We start from the raw sequence: 16,527 nt of genomic DNA, 5'->3' as shown, positions 1-16,527 counted from the left end.
CATATGCAGTTATCTCACATCATTTGGTCACACTGACAGATGATCAGGTCCAGAGCAAAGACATCATATCAAAACATTATCAGCAAAAAAGGATGTGATTGACTTTTAAATATAGATTGTAGGCTACCTTTAAAAAAAGTATTATTTCATCCTAAATTCTAAGGCAAAATAGAGTAGACTTCATAATGTTATAAGCAAATATGTAAGAAGTTTTTAGAGTCAATTTAATGTTATTACATACTATCGTACAGGACTTCAAAACAGAGTAATATCCTAGCTCCGTCCATCTCAAGGGTAAAGCCAGCTCAGATCACAGGACAGGGCAAGGAGTTTTCAAGGCACAGCTGTCCTACAAGGACAAAGTCCCTCAAGGAAGGATCCCAAGCACTTTGCTGCCTTTAGCACAGGAATGCATTCTCCAAAGGAATCTTGATATATTTTATCTGACTAGTAACTGGAGAAAGAAAATATCTGCCACCATTAAAAGAAATAATGTGAAAGGGAAAACATATCCCATTCCATAAAATACCTTTAACTTCTGATTAACTGAGCTACAGGATTTAAAAAAAAAAAAAAAAAAAAAAAAACCAAAAAAAACCACACCACAAAACTAGCAGGGACAGAACCAGTTGTGACAGCAGACAAAAACTACCTCCAGGTAACGTAAATGTTCTTCAGTCCAACCCACCTCAATGCACTTGATTCTACACAACTCTATTTGAGGTACTATGTCATTACAGGTTTTAAAAACATCACAGTCGTTCCGTTCAACATGATACCTTGAACAATGTGTTTTCAGGGGCACTTCCTGTATAAATAGTATATCAACAATACTAATGGTTGTGGTTTAGGTTTATCAGGGTTTTCTCAACTGCAACTTTAATTTTAAGTCTTTTTAAGTAAATTTAAAGGATTTTAAGTAAAATCCTTCTGCTTAAATCAGTGTACATAGGCCAATTAAAAAGCACAAGACCAAGGACCAATAAACTAACACCCTATCTGGGATGGCAGCCATTCACAGATACTTAAGACTATAAGAACAGGTCAGGGTAGAGAGGTATTTTCAGTGGCATGCTTTCCCTGCCAGGAGAACCCACCACTTCAGCAAGAGTTCAATACCACTAGAAAAAAAACTGCTCAGAGGGATTCAACACTCCCAGATCTTTCCAAAAGGTGCTTCCTCCCAGGAATGCCCAGCAACTACTTTACTAAAGCACAATAGGTATACACATCACCAACCAAAATACAAGCCCTTGATAGAACAAAAGTGCTTCTTTTTCTTTCAGAAGAGAAGTTCATTGCAGGAATGTATTTCTAAAAGCCTACGGAACATACCCAAGAATAGTCAGACCTTTACAAGGACAAGTAGATCACTCACAATAAACACCGACTTAACCCAAATGAATTATTTTCTTTATAGAGTTTATTTTAATATCAATTTTCATGAAAATGAGATTTTCTTAAACTAACATAATGTGTAAGCCTCATAAAGTCTAACAAATGGATAGTGCAAAGTCCTGCCCCTGGCAAAGAATAGCCCCAGGCACCAGGACAGGCTGGGGCTGACCAGCTGGAAAGCAGCTTGGCAGGAAAGTCCCCAGGGGTCCTGGTGAGAACCACATCTGGAGCACTGGATCCAGTTCTGGGCTCCCCAGTGCAGGTGAGAAAGGGACAAACTGGAAGGGGTCCAGGGAAGGGCCACAAAGTAATCGTGAAGCATCTGACATAGAAGTAGAGGCTGAGAGCTGCTGGGACTGTTCAGCCTGGAGAAGAGAAGGGTCTGGGGAATCCCATCAATGTGCATAAACACCTGATGGGGAGGCGGATGGGAGAGAGGGAATGGCAGAGCCTGGCATTTCACAGTGGTGCCCTGTGACAGGACAAAAGGCAACAAACTGAAATACAAGATACGAAGTTTAAACCTAAGACAACCCTTTTTTACTGTACGGATGGTCAAACTCTGGAACAGGCTACCCAGAGCATTTGTGGAGTCTACTGAAGATAATCGAAACCTGCCTGCACGCAGCCCTCAGCCACCTGCTCTAGCTGTCCCTGCTTTGAGCAGGGTTGAACACGACAATCTCCAGAGGTCCCCAACAACCTCAGCCATTCTGTGATTCTGTGTATGCAGTACTATCTATACTACACAGTTACATCGTAGGAACAAAGGGACGTAATTCATTCATCTCTACATATACCATGTAATAAGGGATTCCTTATCAGCTGCACGAGTAATACCATACACCTACACTAGTTCCTCTGCCCTTGTCTCCCTCTTCCCCCTATACTCCATGCTCTCCCTTTCCCCCTCCAAGAAGCTGATGCTCTCATTTCCTAACAGCTGCAAATTGGAGCCCTTTAAACAACAGAACACCTCCCGCTCCTCCTATCCTAAGGTAGGATGCTGCCAAAACCAGCTACTAGCAAATCATGCATCGCTAGTGTTTTCAGCCACAGGGTTACATGCACTTGTGAATTCTGAAAAGCTGGGGATAATGCATATTCTGTGATATTTAGCAAAGTATTAAAACAGAAGAACAGAGTTACTGCAACACAATTGAGCCTCCCTATACCAAATGGGGACTGATTCTCTGTCTTGCTTGTCAGTGTTAGTTTCTTCCTTCTTTTGCTTCTTTTTACTTGTTCAAGGGATCCTTTTTGTTTGCCTTGCTATCTGCTTTACAGTCATCTTAACTTCCATCAAGCAAGTTTATGAAGGCTATGTGCTTCAGTTTATTCTCTTTATTTCCTACTTTTCCTTGAATTAACCTTCATTTTTTTGAAGGATATTAATTATTATTTTTTAAACTCTACCTACTTAATTATACTGGGAATTCTTTATTACTCTTGCCTACCTCTGCCTTTAATCTTATTTTACAATTAACCAACTGAGAATAAAATCTGCACAGGAAAAGTTCTCAATTCCCATCCATAAGCTAATGGTCTTTACGCAACTCTTTGCCCTCCATATCCTCACCCTGGCTCAGCAGCTGCAACTTTCTTGATACTGAAGAGCAGCACACTACTTCTAAGAACTATACAAAAAGGCACAGAGATGATACTGCCAGTTGGCTTGTATCAGCTATACATACATCTGCGCATCCAATGCAAAGGTTCAGAGAGTTTGGGAGTGGTTTTGGTTTGTTTTTAAAAGAAGATCAGATCAAAAATGTTGAACCTACAGGACTTGTTGGGTTCTGACACATCCTTTGGCACGTGGTATTAGTGAGGGATCAGCTTCTCAGACAGTCATTCTTCAACCACCAGCATGAACACACTACCGCTGGTTTGAATCAGTGCATTTTAAAGTCATATATGCAAGGAAAGTTACATAGCAGAAACTGTTGCAGAGAGCAGAGAATAAACAAAACTGAAATATTTCTCCCACATGACATTCATAATGCTATATAACACTTTCAGCCTGATTTTTTTTTTTATTTGAAAGGCTTATTGTGCTGAGTATTAATTTTTCCACTGAAACTATGTTTGCTTTGACAATCCATGTCAAAAATGTTTAATTTGTTACTCAACCAAGAAAAACAAAGATCTCCATAGCTACCAACAAGCTGTTATGATAGGATATAACGGCAGTTAGTTTTGTATCACCCAAACTTATGCATTGGGTTTGTTGCTGTAACAAATTAAGAAGTATTTGGGAAAAGTTGTGTTCTTTACAGATACAAGCTTTCCTCATCCAAATACAGTAATAGTTGCTCTTTTCTGAGATGGAAGATGTTTAATCTTTCGGTTCTAAGTTCCATGAAAGAGCACCCACATATGGTTCTCCCCTACATTTAATCAATATTATAAAAAATGGTCAGAAACCACAACAGAAGTTGTCCTTCTCCATAATTAGGAATTGCCAGGAACTGAGAGTAGAGAACGAACGACGCATGCTACAGGAAAGGAGTGACTCTCAGCAAAGAGAAGAAATGGAGAACAACCGGAGTATCCATGTGACAGAACAGAAAGAGTATAGGCAAAAGTAAGGAAAAAGAGGAATAAACCCAGGCTACAAATAACATCAGGCTCATTAATAGAGCGGCAACAGAAACATTAAGTTCAAAGAAAAATTTTTGGTCATTTGCTTTTAGTTAGACCCTCTTTCTTAACCAACTCTATTCTACTGGTTAAAGGACACACACCATACCACATCAATTCTGGCATAGGATTAGTAAAATAGAAAGATGGCCACAACTGAACTGGAAAAGATCTTGTCATCAGTTCTGTTGGCCAACACACACTAACTGGAAGGATTCTGGGAATAGCTTTTTTTTTTTTTTTTCTTTTTTGGCAACAGTAGAAAAAGCCAAAAAGCCAGTCTCGTCACCAAGTGCAACACCAGCAGTCAGGAAGTGAAGCCTTCTGAGGGGTGGAGGAAGCTTCTGCTGTGCAAATAGAATTAATCTGCTGGCAAACTGTTTCTGTTCCAGGTTACAGCCCTGGGATGTTGTTAGTAACTCCAGCACTGCAAGCAGATAGTTCATATCCAGCTTCTCTCTCCTCTCTACCTTCCTGAGCATGCCAACTGCTTACTAAGAACTGTGTTTTTCTAACCAAAATGGATTTCAACAAACAGTCCATCTGCAGTGCGCCACACTAAACAAATGACTGCATAAATAGCCACGCTTGTTTACTAAAGGTAAAATCTACAAGAAACATACCACAATATTTCTTTATACTGGGCAGTAACAGCTGTAAGTGTACGGGTTTTCCAGTTACTCTCATCACAACTACACTTCTGTGGAAGTCGGAGACAGAAGTCCCTACCATGTCATATTTTTCAACATCATTGAAATGTTACAGAGAAACAAAACACATTCTTCACAAGACTTCTATTACAGGCTAATCAGTTCACCTTTTAAGAAAATGTATAGTGAAATAGTTTATTTTAAGTATGTACCTGATACTCTTTTAATTAGAAGGGCCTGATTATGTAAAATGTAAGTAGAAGAAAAAAGAAACAGCCTAACAATTCACACTTTTGAAAAAAACAAATATTCAACTCTTCCGAAGAATATTAAAACATCATCTTGAGAAGTGATGTAAAAGCCCCTATCTAAATAGGTCAGCAGTTCTCCTAAATAAGTGTATTGATAATCACTTGAAAGTTATAGCTAATTTAAAAAAAAAAAAGCACTGCACCTTACAAATCCATTCTAGAGAATTCACCATTGTAACACTCAAACTCAGCACACTTCTTGCTCTAAAACACAAAATTACTTCTAGATTGAAATTATGAACCTTTTAAAATTAAAACATGCAATATTCATTGATAATTAAGTACCTTTTCAGGGAAACAACTTACTTGATTGAGTTTCTGAAGTGGTCCTCAGCAGGATTTTTTACTGTACAACTGTTCAGCAACCATAAATCTGCTTCAGCAGAGTTGTCTAGAAGACATAAAGATACAAATCTGTGTTACGAATTATCCAACCTCTCAAGTCCTACTTTATAACATATAAAAAAAAGACCAAACTTAGCCCTTATCGAAAAGTTGACTATTTGCAAAATGACTTCATATTCAACATTTAAAGGAACAGGGTTTTTGTTTGCTTTTTTTTTCCCTAAAACACAAAACAACAAACAAAAGCAAGACCACACACGAGCATTTCCATTGTACTTTTTTTTTTTTTTTTTTTTTTTTTTTTTTTACAAAGGCAGAATGAACAGTTATGTCATTTACCAACTGAGATGCCACTAGGTTGCACATCATGGGAAACAAAGTTAAGAAGAATGGTTGCTACTCCCAAGAATGCATATAGCCTGCAAAGATCTGGCCTACACAAGGGCAAAAAGATCACCAAAATACATAAAGGTGTTTTTTAAATTAAGTGGTCAACAACAGCAGGTTTCACTAACAAAACAAAACCCCTGCTTCAGCTCTATTGCGAATTAGTACTACAAAAGAGATAAATCAGAATAAAACATTAATCTCTACTAAAGACAAAAATGAATGTAACTAATTTGGAAAGAAGCATGTGTATTTCTAGTTTAGATTATATCTTAGTTATCATATAATTATAGCTCAGCAATTTTCAGACAAAAGATATTCATGCAACGAATATCTGCCTTCATTCGGATAAGTATATAAGTTTCTTCAAGAACCAAACCTTTCTGTATGTTCACAGCCTATTGATATCTGAATGCATTAACAGAACTGCATCCCAGAATTATCTGTGCCAGCACATATATAAACTCTAATCCTGTAAAACATGACCTATAGTACAGAATTACTAGCACAGTTATTTTTCTTGTGAATTCTTTTATTTGAAAAAAGAAGGTCTAAGATAATCCATGTCAAACATTCAAGTGCTCTAGCATTCATCAGAATAGCTTGTATCAGTTTGGAAAAGAAAATTTGTGTCATTCTTGCTATTATTCAGTACATCCCGAGTACTGAAGTATTGACTGAGGTATCTTTAAATAACATAAGCCAATGAACAATGAATAGAGTTAAAACATAATTTTTAGGATGCTTTATTTGAATTGACATCTTGCTAAAGCAGAAGAAAGCTTGCAAAGATTTAAGCGTGTTTACATATGCACTCATCACGAATGTATCCACATAGGCATGCATATCCTTTCCCCCCATACACATACTTATCACTCAATGCTAAAAGTGAAAAATCTTTCCTTGTCTCACTGCCATTTTCTCCAAAGAAATGATCCTTTAAAAATAACTATCAGTCACTTAACCTAGGAAGCAGGTAAAATGAAAACAACACATAAAATAGCAACCAAAGGACATACTTATGTGAAATAAGAGAAAACATTGTGAAGGTTTCTAATCTTTGTTGATAGAGATTACACCATTAACTTGGATCACACACCAGCCTCTTCTATGACAGGGAAAGGCTACAAAGGAGTCATCAAAAATAGCATTCAGACCTTTAGCTATTTGAAACATAAAGCAAATCTACCAAGATCTGTCCCTGTCTTGACAGGTTGGGAAAGAGGACCAAGTTCAATTTTAGTCCATATAGAAGTCAAAGCAAAAATTGAACGAGCCGAAGAATCTCTCCTCCAACCCAGGCTGCGTGAAAAGAACATTTTCAGACTCATGAACATACTGTTACTGTTAGAAAGATAATTATAGTTAAACAATTGATTAGGAATGATGTACAATAAAGTAAAAAAAGGTAGTTTCAAAACCAGAAAAGGGTGTACTCTTGGCCTAGTCAAATTCACCACGTATGAAAACAAACACATTTTTAAAACAGTTTTCCAATAACACTGCCAAAACTTTGTATTTCTTATTCTTTTCAGCAGCATAAAATGTTTATAAATTCAACTCCACACCCGTAACACACCCACCTGAGAACTGGGGGAAACTAAACAAGAGGCCAGCACTAAGTCAGACAGGAGGCTGGGAATACATTCACCAGACAAGAGTTTCAGTAGCAGTCATACATCACTGTAGAGCATAACAATTTTCAAGAGATGCCTTTATTCAGAGGAGAGATGCCTTAATGCAGAGAACACCAGTTCTGGGCTTGGCTTCAGTTCCTCCTTGTACCACGGTCTCCACGTACAAAGGAAGAAATAGCCTCACTGTGACAATACTTCTCCCCTAAAGCTAAAATAAAACCCCTTTCTTCAAAATGGCATTAGAAAAACTAACACATTTAAGTTTAGAAAGACCATACATACTAACCCAGCAGGAATCATTTCATACAGCAATCTGGATTCCAGACTATTAATATATCAGGTCCTTGACTGGGAGTCTGAGGGACAACTGCAACATTTGCACCTATTTTATACATCGAAAAAAATCTCCCAAATACATTCAAATTCATTCCTTCAGATGTTTCACCCTCTGCAGAACAGAGGGTACAGAATAAAGACTTCTGCAGAACAGAATCTTCTGAGCAGTTTTGGGAAAAGAAGTCTCACTAATGTATACATCTAAAAATCATTTAAGAAAAATAGAAGTGTAGCAGAGGCTTGTCTTCTTACAGCAGCAGTATTTTTTATCATATTTCATTGTTCTATTTCTGTATTTATTTTTTAATCTTTTTTCTTATTAACTCTCATTCTCTCTCATACAGATATATTTACATACAAGTTTTGATTATGTATATATATACATATACACACATATGTTTATGCTATATGTATTTATTAATAAGAGTTCATACCACAAATCTTCAAAATGATAGCTGAATTTTCTTAGTTCTTTACTGCACTGTTCATACATAAAAGAATTACATGCACTGGTGTAGATTGACTATGATCTACTGTATTTTCTCAAGCAAATTTCAGTTTAAAGAAATTATTTACCCACAGGGCATTTACGTATCAGGTTGCAGGAAAATATGCCCTTGTACAACATTGCGAGGGCAACTTGTCAGCGGTCACATTTTGCTTTCAGAACTTTTGATGCACTTACACTAAATATGCAAGGCCTTGATGGACATGCTGAAACAAACATGGACCAAAACACCAGATCAGAGTTGACATGTATAAACGAGATCTTGAGGCTTCATAATTAGCAAATATTAAGCAACACTGGGGGTAAGGGTTCTTCATTCGGGGCAGGGGGATTGGAGGGACTAGCTATACGTAAATGTATATATACACCTATATATACGTATATTAATCAGTGTTCTGACACGAGTAGTTGCTAGTGTTCAGCGTACGCCCAAAGAAAGAGTAAAATAGCTCTGACAAATAAGCTCAGGCTTCTAAATACATGCCTACACAGGCAGGGGCAGACCGACCTGACTCTTCTCTGTTTATACTCCAGGAAGACAGACATGAACGTGTTTAGGTCTGGGTGGTAAACAGCATATGAACGTAGCGTTGTGCCTGCTAAGGCAGCCCGTGCACCCTTCCTTGGAAGGTCTCCACCTGCCACCTTTTCCAGCTCCAGCCTCCACCTTGTAAGGTCACAGTGATTCATTCATTCAGCAGGTTGACGCCCATCGTCCTCAGAAACCTCCATTAGACCATAAGGTTTTGGAGAAACCTCCAGAATTTCAGTGAAGAACAGAGGATTGTGTTTGGGAACTCTCACAGATCTGACTGAAGAGGACAATTTAACCTTTACAGAAGGTTTTCCAGCAAGTCATACATACTGAGGCAGGCAAAATTGAAGCAAGAACCATAAGCACAGTGAACATCAATTACGGTAGTTAATATGAGATATAGGTGCCCTTCTCTATATTGTGCAACAAACTTCCCTAAGGGAACCTTCTTTCTTCAACTTGTTTCTAAATGCAACATACTTTCTAAATGATGATAATTTGCTGATCATTTTTTTATGAGCTACTTAAACAGTTTCCTGTATGTTAAGACATTTTTAGAAAAAAGCTATGTCAAATCAGCATTGTATTAAATGCTCAAAAACACAACTCAAAACCATGGCCTTTTTGCATTGTGACATCTTTTCCATAAAAGAAAGGCTACACTGGAAGTAAACCACAAAGTCTATCATACTCTCTGCAAAACAACATAGAGTACAAAGAAACCTAAAGGTCATGGAAACTTCTGAACACTTAACTTAATTGGGAAGCTCTGGAAAACATGAATTGGCTGTATTATGCAATACTAAGAGGATAAAATGGCAAGAGTCTGAAACATCAGTATACCTACAGAGGAAAACAATATTTACAATTCTTTTCTAACTAGCATTTTTGGGTTTGTTATCATTTTAGAAATCGTAAATCAGCAGAACTTCTTAAGAAGACTGTAGTAATACTATCAGTTGAAAATTGACTTGGTTTTGGTCTGGTGTTTTAACTTAACTCTTCTTCCTTTCAACTCTTTTTCCAAAACTTTGTTTTCTTCCAACTGCCCCCAACCCACATCTCCTTGAAAAATCAAAACACACACAGAGCACTGAAGTAGAAGAAACACAGATAGTGAAGCCCTGAAAGAACAGCCCTTCTTTACTTCAGCACATCACTTCTCTCTGCACTGAAACTGCTACAAGATTTGCTCAGCACTGCTTGCTCAAAAAACATGACTCAATTCGTATGACATCCTTTTCAATCCTGTACATGAATCTGTGTAACTTCAACCCAAAAGATCTGTCTCTATAATCACAGAAGGCTGTCCCATGGCCTTTTCCTCCAGCTCTCCTTATCCTGTTCCTAAGCTCTCTGCGAGTTTTCCTTCTCACCCTTTCTGATTTTCCTTTACTTCTCACTCTCTTGCACAACAGATAGCCTCCAGTTTCTCTGTTTTCATGTGCTGTATTCTAGTCTCTGTTCCCATTTATGGGCTTCCACGTTAACTCTTTGTCCTGTGCATTCTCACTTCCAAAACAGCACTGCCCCCTTCCCTCAATCCCCTGCTTGGCATTTTATGCCCTGGGGCCAGACCCAGTTAACACCCAAGTTATGTATCTGGAGCATGTCCTCACAACTGGACTCCATGTGAATCATCTCACCCCAAAAGACACAAAAATCTAAGCATGATGACATCTCGCAGACAATTACAGAAGTCATCCAGCATCTTGCCTGGAACAAAGTTACCAAACTTCTTATTTTCTTTCAACATTCCTGTGTCACAGGAACCCACTCTTACGCCCTGGGTTACTGAAATTAGGTGCTGGTTAATTTAATCATTTCTTGGGCCACTGGGCATCAAGGGACCTCTGCAAGTATTGGGAAAGAATCTCTTTCCTAAATATTAGTTCAGAAATGTTGTGAGTCATCAGCGCAAAAGGAAGGTACATCTTCCTCTGGGGACATTAAGTTTGGTTATGTGTTTCTAGACGATAGGCTTTGCTTGGCAGAGGAAAAATACACAAGGTTAAGAAGAACAGAAGAAAGCAATTTCTTTTTTTTTTTTTTTTTTTTTTTACTTTCCAGACATTTCTTTGGCACACAAAACACTTAGTTACCATGTGCTAGTTCTCAATATTTTGTATCAGATATAGTTAACGATCAAGTTTCATATATCATATCTTAAAGAAAAGACTCCAAACAAGCAAGCACTTTCCCTTTGTCTGCTCCCTCAACAGCAACTACAAATCAAAACCACAAGTTATCATGAACTTCCAGATAGCATTTGTTTGAAATCTCAGAGCCACATTATCAGTTCCCACGTCTGAAGACCTACCATGCATTTACCAATGACACAAAACACTTAAATGCATCCTGAAAGTACTAACTTTGCAGGTTGCAAATGCCTTTCAAAACAGTCCCCCCCACTCGTCTCTTATCAGCAATATTAGGATGTAAAATATAAAAGGGTCAACTTGATTGCAACGTGACTTCTGTTTTCTCATTGAATTTCTGAGATACTCTGGTCATACCAAATTACTTCATCTACAATTAATGAAAATACAACAACTGGGTTCACCCTGCAAATACGTTATTTAAAGCTCCACAAGGAAAGACAGACTGCTTATCAAATCAGGTAATGCGGACAGGTCTTCATTAAAAAAATAATTCTCCCATCATACCTCTTGCCCTAATTTAAACTGCACATATGGAAAGTTGCTGTTTGTATTCTCCATTAACATTTCCATTACTGAGCTAATAGCACAAGTAAGCTTTTCTGTTTTCTCCTGTTAAGAAATTGAGTGTAATTAGTAAATTCATTCTTGAGTGGGTAGACATCTCAACAGCAGCTACTGCTGGACTACAGACAGGTTCTGTAAAGCCTTCCAGATCAGCATGCTGTGTCTGCTATCAACAGACATTTCTCTCTGTCCAGCACCAAAACAGAGGTGCAGAGGGACTGACCACCGAAGACATCAAATGAGTTGGAACTGAGCATGTTTGAACACATAAGATCTAGCTAGTTCAACTAAGGGGAAGGGCAGGGGGAAAACCCCAAACCCAATAATACACTATTGACTGGATTCAAAATACTACCTGTTAAATCCTTGCCTCTCTTCATTTCAGTATGATAAACAAATAACTCAATTTTATTTACTCATGCATACTTTCAGGTCTGTCTGTGATGTTTCTAAAAATATACTGTTATATTTCCAGTCACCACTGAAAGCCCATTCCCAAATAAGAAGTGTACTGTAACACACCTCTCTTTTCAGCTGTTTAGGTGGTAGCATGCAGCTACTGGGACAAACTACTGAACTACCAGCTGGTGTCCCATTCAGTGTATACATGACCAGGAACCTTGCCTTATCACTCCCTCCAAACAACAAACTCCTTCAAAATATAGTAAGTTTGTGGCTGGAGTTAGCCAAGGCCAGCAGAACAGCTTATGGAGTCTGCTGCTATCACTAAAACTAAGGGCAACTTTGAGGTTACCCAGAAGATACCTGTTAACTAGAACCTGAAAAAAATACAATAGCTGAACACTTGAATTAACATTAATGTATTTATAAATAGCATAAACAAAATAATCTGTATTTCAGAGCATGTACATTAACAGAATCCTGGCACAGGCGTACTGAACACAGGACACAGTACAGAAGAAAACACACATGAAAACAAATTTTGCTTCAAAACATTGACTATGATAAACTTTATATTCTCCTTCTACCACGTGACCATCAGTAGCACATAGTCTTATTTACATCGGGATTTTGAAGTGAGCAATCCATTCTCTAAATACCTTCCATCTCTGCTCTAGACACAGCAGAGGCTGCAGCCTGGATCCTAGGTGATCCTTGGAGTAACCTACCTCTTTCTCCCACTTTCTACACACTTATGTCAGAGTTCCAGGCTACTCCAGCTGTACTCCTGCTTGGAGCAGCCCAGGGTCTGCACTGCAGCACCCACACACACAGCGCTGGGTAGGAAGGCTTCAGCCCATCTACCCGTAGCAACACCTAAGCTGCACAGTCATGAACAGAAGAATTAAGTATACTTTAAAGATTTACTCTGTAACAATGTCAAGAGTCCAATTAGATTAAACCTTTCATTTCAACTCCTTCTGCAGCATCCAGCTGATTTTTCTGCCTGTTTAACCAGCACAGACAACAGGAATCGACAGTTACTTTGCTATTTTGTTCATCTTCTCTAACTCACTAAATTTTCCATGCATTAAGGCACCTAAGGATACTTGAGGTTGTAAAAACATTCAGGTTTAAAAGGCTAAATCTAGAAATGTTTCTTATTGAAGAGCAGCAGGTAATCACACTCTAAAATTGCAGTACCCATAGAGCATTTCAATAATTTTGTTTCAATTTTTTCCCCATTTGAGTGTTAACTTTCCTAAGCCCATAGCTACCACCACGCCTGCAGCCATCAAACATCTCATGCTTCTTCCAATCAAGAAACGGACTGACCATTTCCATATCTTATCTGCTTGCTACCTTTGTTGATCAGAACAAAAGATACGTAGTTCAGTTACATCCATCTTCAACTCTGAGAACAGTACTGTGTGCCACAAACATTTGAATTTGGGCTGGATTTTATTATACATTCTACAGTTCCACTTGTCTTCCCAAACAGCTCCCAGATAGACATCTTAAAGGAAAGGTACCCCATTTACGAATATAGATCCATGACCACGTTCTAAACAAAGCTTCTTCCAACATGACAGGGGCTTATGGGCTACCTTTTTCCCATGGCTCTGTTGACATCAAACAGTCAATGGTCTCTGCACATGGTGTTATACGCCAAAGGTGGAAAAGGCAGCCTGAATTTTAGCTCATTCCTTCAAAATAAAGACCTCACTACTTTTCTCAAAGTGGATCGCACAACTATTCCTTGAACAAAGCAAGGCCTTAAAACAAGAGAGGAGAAATCTCATTGCTAGCAAAAAGGTGTGTTGGCAGAAAGCCTAAGCATAGCCAGGGTCTGTTCAGCACAGTACCACCTAACACGACGGCACCCAAATTATCCTGGGCAGCAGCAGATGCAGGTGCCATAGAGGACCGTGCTAAGGTGGGCATTTCATCCTGCTCTTGTGCACAAGCGTAATCTTGGTGCATTCCAAGAGTCAACTGCTCCTCTCACTTCACTGAAGACTTAATGATCAGTGTAAATAATTTCACTATGAAGAGTACTAATGAGTGTTTTATCAGTCTCGCAGGGAAAGTCCCACTACATTAGAAACAAGGTCAAGTAGCCTGTTTTAGCCAGGCTACACTACAACAACATACAAATAACTCCAACGACTCATTCTGATGATTAACGCGGGTAGAATTTGTTTTGTTGACAGAATTTGGAAAAATCCCAGAAACTCCTCCTCCTCTAAGTCTTAAGCCTGCTTGATCTTCCAGAAATAGCACACGCAGTATGATTCAGTGCTTTTTTGTCTCTGTACTCCCTACATACAGCTTCATACGCAAAACACAAGAGTTATTCAAATGAGCAAATACAGACTGACTGCTTCTATCTTAGTCACTAACAGTCTAATGTCAACCATCAACAAAAGAAGTCTTGCACAATACCGTGCAACTAAAGTTTCAAAACACACTGCAAATATTAACTGATTTACCTTCAACACCCACATATTAAATATGCGCCCAGCCCTACACCAATTCCTTTTCATCTTATAAATGTAGGCAAGTAGTTTCAGAGTTTCTATAACTTGATCAAGCCACACAGGATGTCTATGCAAATAAGGCAAGATCTTAGCCAAGTTGTCCCTGACTTCACGCCTGCTCCTAAACACAAAGCTATGGCCTAGATTCATATGCACAAGTTATTTCAGTCTACATTATTTACAGGCCAGATCACTGATGTCAAATAACTTTTTGACAACAAGTTTTAAGGCATCCCCAAAAACCAGCCCTTCAGTAATTTGGGTAGCATAGCAAATCAACAGAAAACACTGAAGAGCAGATCAAATTGAATATTTCTTATGGGACACGCTAAAAAAAACAACCAACCAAACAAACAAAAAAAAACCAACCCCAAACTAAAATGAAAGCAGATTACAACAGTTCTACTAACTCCCAATGAGTACTCAAACACAACTCTTGCAGACGCATTACCAACTGTCTTAGAGCATCTGCTGAAGTCTAACAACTGCCTTAGAAGGATGACTGTTGATGTGTGAACTCCAGAAGAACCCTTAGCTTTCACAGGGCTCACTGAAGAACAACTGTGTTCTCATTTTTGGTACAAACTTTAGAAATCTCCACCTGCTTTATCCTATAGTCTTGGAAGAAAGCTTACTTAGTCAAATCCTCTTCATCACTTTTACTGAGTTCCTAAACAACTGGTAAAATTTAAGTTAAACTTATGATCTTGAGACCTGCAAGACACAAAGTGCAAGTCAGAAATGTTGTCTAAGCTATTTATGTGGAAATATCACATACTGTGATGTTTTTTAAGGCACGAGAAAACACTGTAGTCAAGCATAAGCAGCTAATTTCATATGCTGACCGCAAAGCCACAGGTGAATGAAAAATGAAAGTTTTATGTTTTTCTGTACACGTCCTATGATTCCATATGAATTTGCTGTAAACAGTAATAAATATTTCAGAACCAAGAAAGATTGACTGGAATCTGCCCCAGGAAGATTATTTCAATCTCCCTTAAGTGTAACTCTCTGACAAGCCTCACTTAAACAAATGCTTCTATCTGCAGAGCTAATGAAATGTTAACAGCTCTCCCTCACTATGTCTGTGGGGGAGAAAGAAGAAAATATAAATTGAGGGTTGCTTCAATCCTATCGTGCACTCAGGTAAACCTGCTGGGCTAGGCACAGCAGACAGAAACCTAAAGCCTTTATAAAATGCAATGGCATCACTTGAATAACCTACTCGGTGAAGCCTCTCACACTTCTAGCCCCTGCAAGTCACAGGTATGCCCAAAAAAACGAAGCTCAAAGCAGCGAAGTAGAAGATTCTCAAGTATAGCAAAACTCCCAAGCAAACGAGGAAGAATCTTTGCAGATCTTGGGTAATCAAATGTCTTAAATGAGACCATAAATGTATAATGTTAATCTGGAGAGGAGTTTTACTCCACAGATTTCTTACTTTTTCAGTACAACTATTCTGTACAAGTTGGCCCACGGCACTGAACTTTCTCACTTCCATAACTTCCTAATCTCCATTCATTTTCACAAGGGCCAGGATTAGGGTTTTGCTGTAGTCTGCAAATTAAAGCTAAATTTTACTCCTGCATCTGTTTCACCATCTTTTTTCTCTAAATTTTGTCTGCATTAAGTTGTACCTAGAAGCAATTTATTGATTTCAAATGCCTTGCTTCCACTTATTTCTCCTGATACCTAATGCCACAGGGAATATGGATTTAAGTTCCATCTATCACTTTTAAAAGATTTAAAATATATAAGCTATTTGAGCCAGATATGTCCAAACACTTATTAAATTGTAGCTTCTGGCTATTTATTGACTTTCTCAGAACTACCTTCACACCTCATCTATTTGCTGCTTTATCAGTTTTCTGAAAAGCAGGAGATATGGGCTTAAGGTACCATACCCAGCAGCCAGATAAGCCTTTGCTGTGGTTAATTCCCAGCCATCATCCCCAGTTCAGATTATCAGCAGAATTTAGTGCTTGTGAAAGCCCCAGACTGAGCACAGCGGAAATTAAAGTTCACTCTTTACACACACAACCGATAGATGCAGCGCAGCAGTCAGCAGTGCAAGCTTCTTCACAAAGTCCCACCAACAGGTTTCGATTA

The 16,527-nt window shown here is 38.4% G+C and overlaps 1 protein-coding gene across 3 annotated transcripts in view; it reads right to left on the bottom strand.

Moving 5' to 3' along the window:
• CDKAL1 (CDK5 regulatory subunit associated protein 1 like 1) overlaps nucleotides 1-16,527 on the bottom strand; it is a 424,899-nt gene that overhangs the window by 349,253 nt on the left and 59,119 nt on the right. For all 3 annotated transcript variants that reach the window (XM_030041838.1, XM_030041837.2, XM_041118316.1), the window contains exon 5: nucleotides 5,309-5,393. In XM_030041838.1, coding sequence (XP_029897698.1) covers nucleotides 5,309-5,393 — 85 coding nt within the window. The remainder of the gene's footprint in view (nucleotides 1-5,308; nucleotides 5,394-16,527) is intronic.

Source organism: Aquila chrysaetos, chromosome 18 (genome assembly GCF_900496995.4).
Source record: "Aquila chrysaetos chrysaetos chromosome 18, bAquChr1.4, whole genome shotgun sequence".
Taxonomy (NCBI): domain Eukaryota; kingdom Metazoa; phylum Chordata; class Aves; order Accipitriformes; family Accipitridae; genus Aquila; species Aquila chrysaetos.
This window is presented reverse-complemented; position numbering and strand designations above follow the sequence as displayed.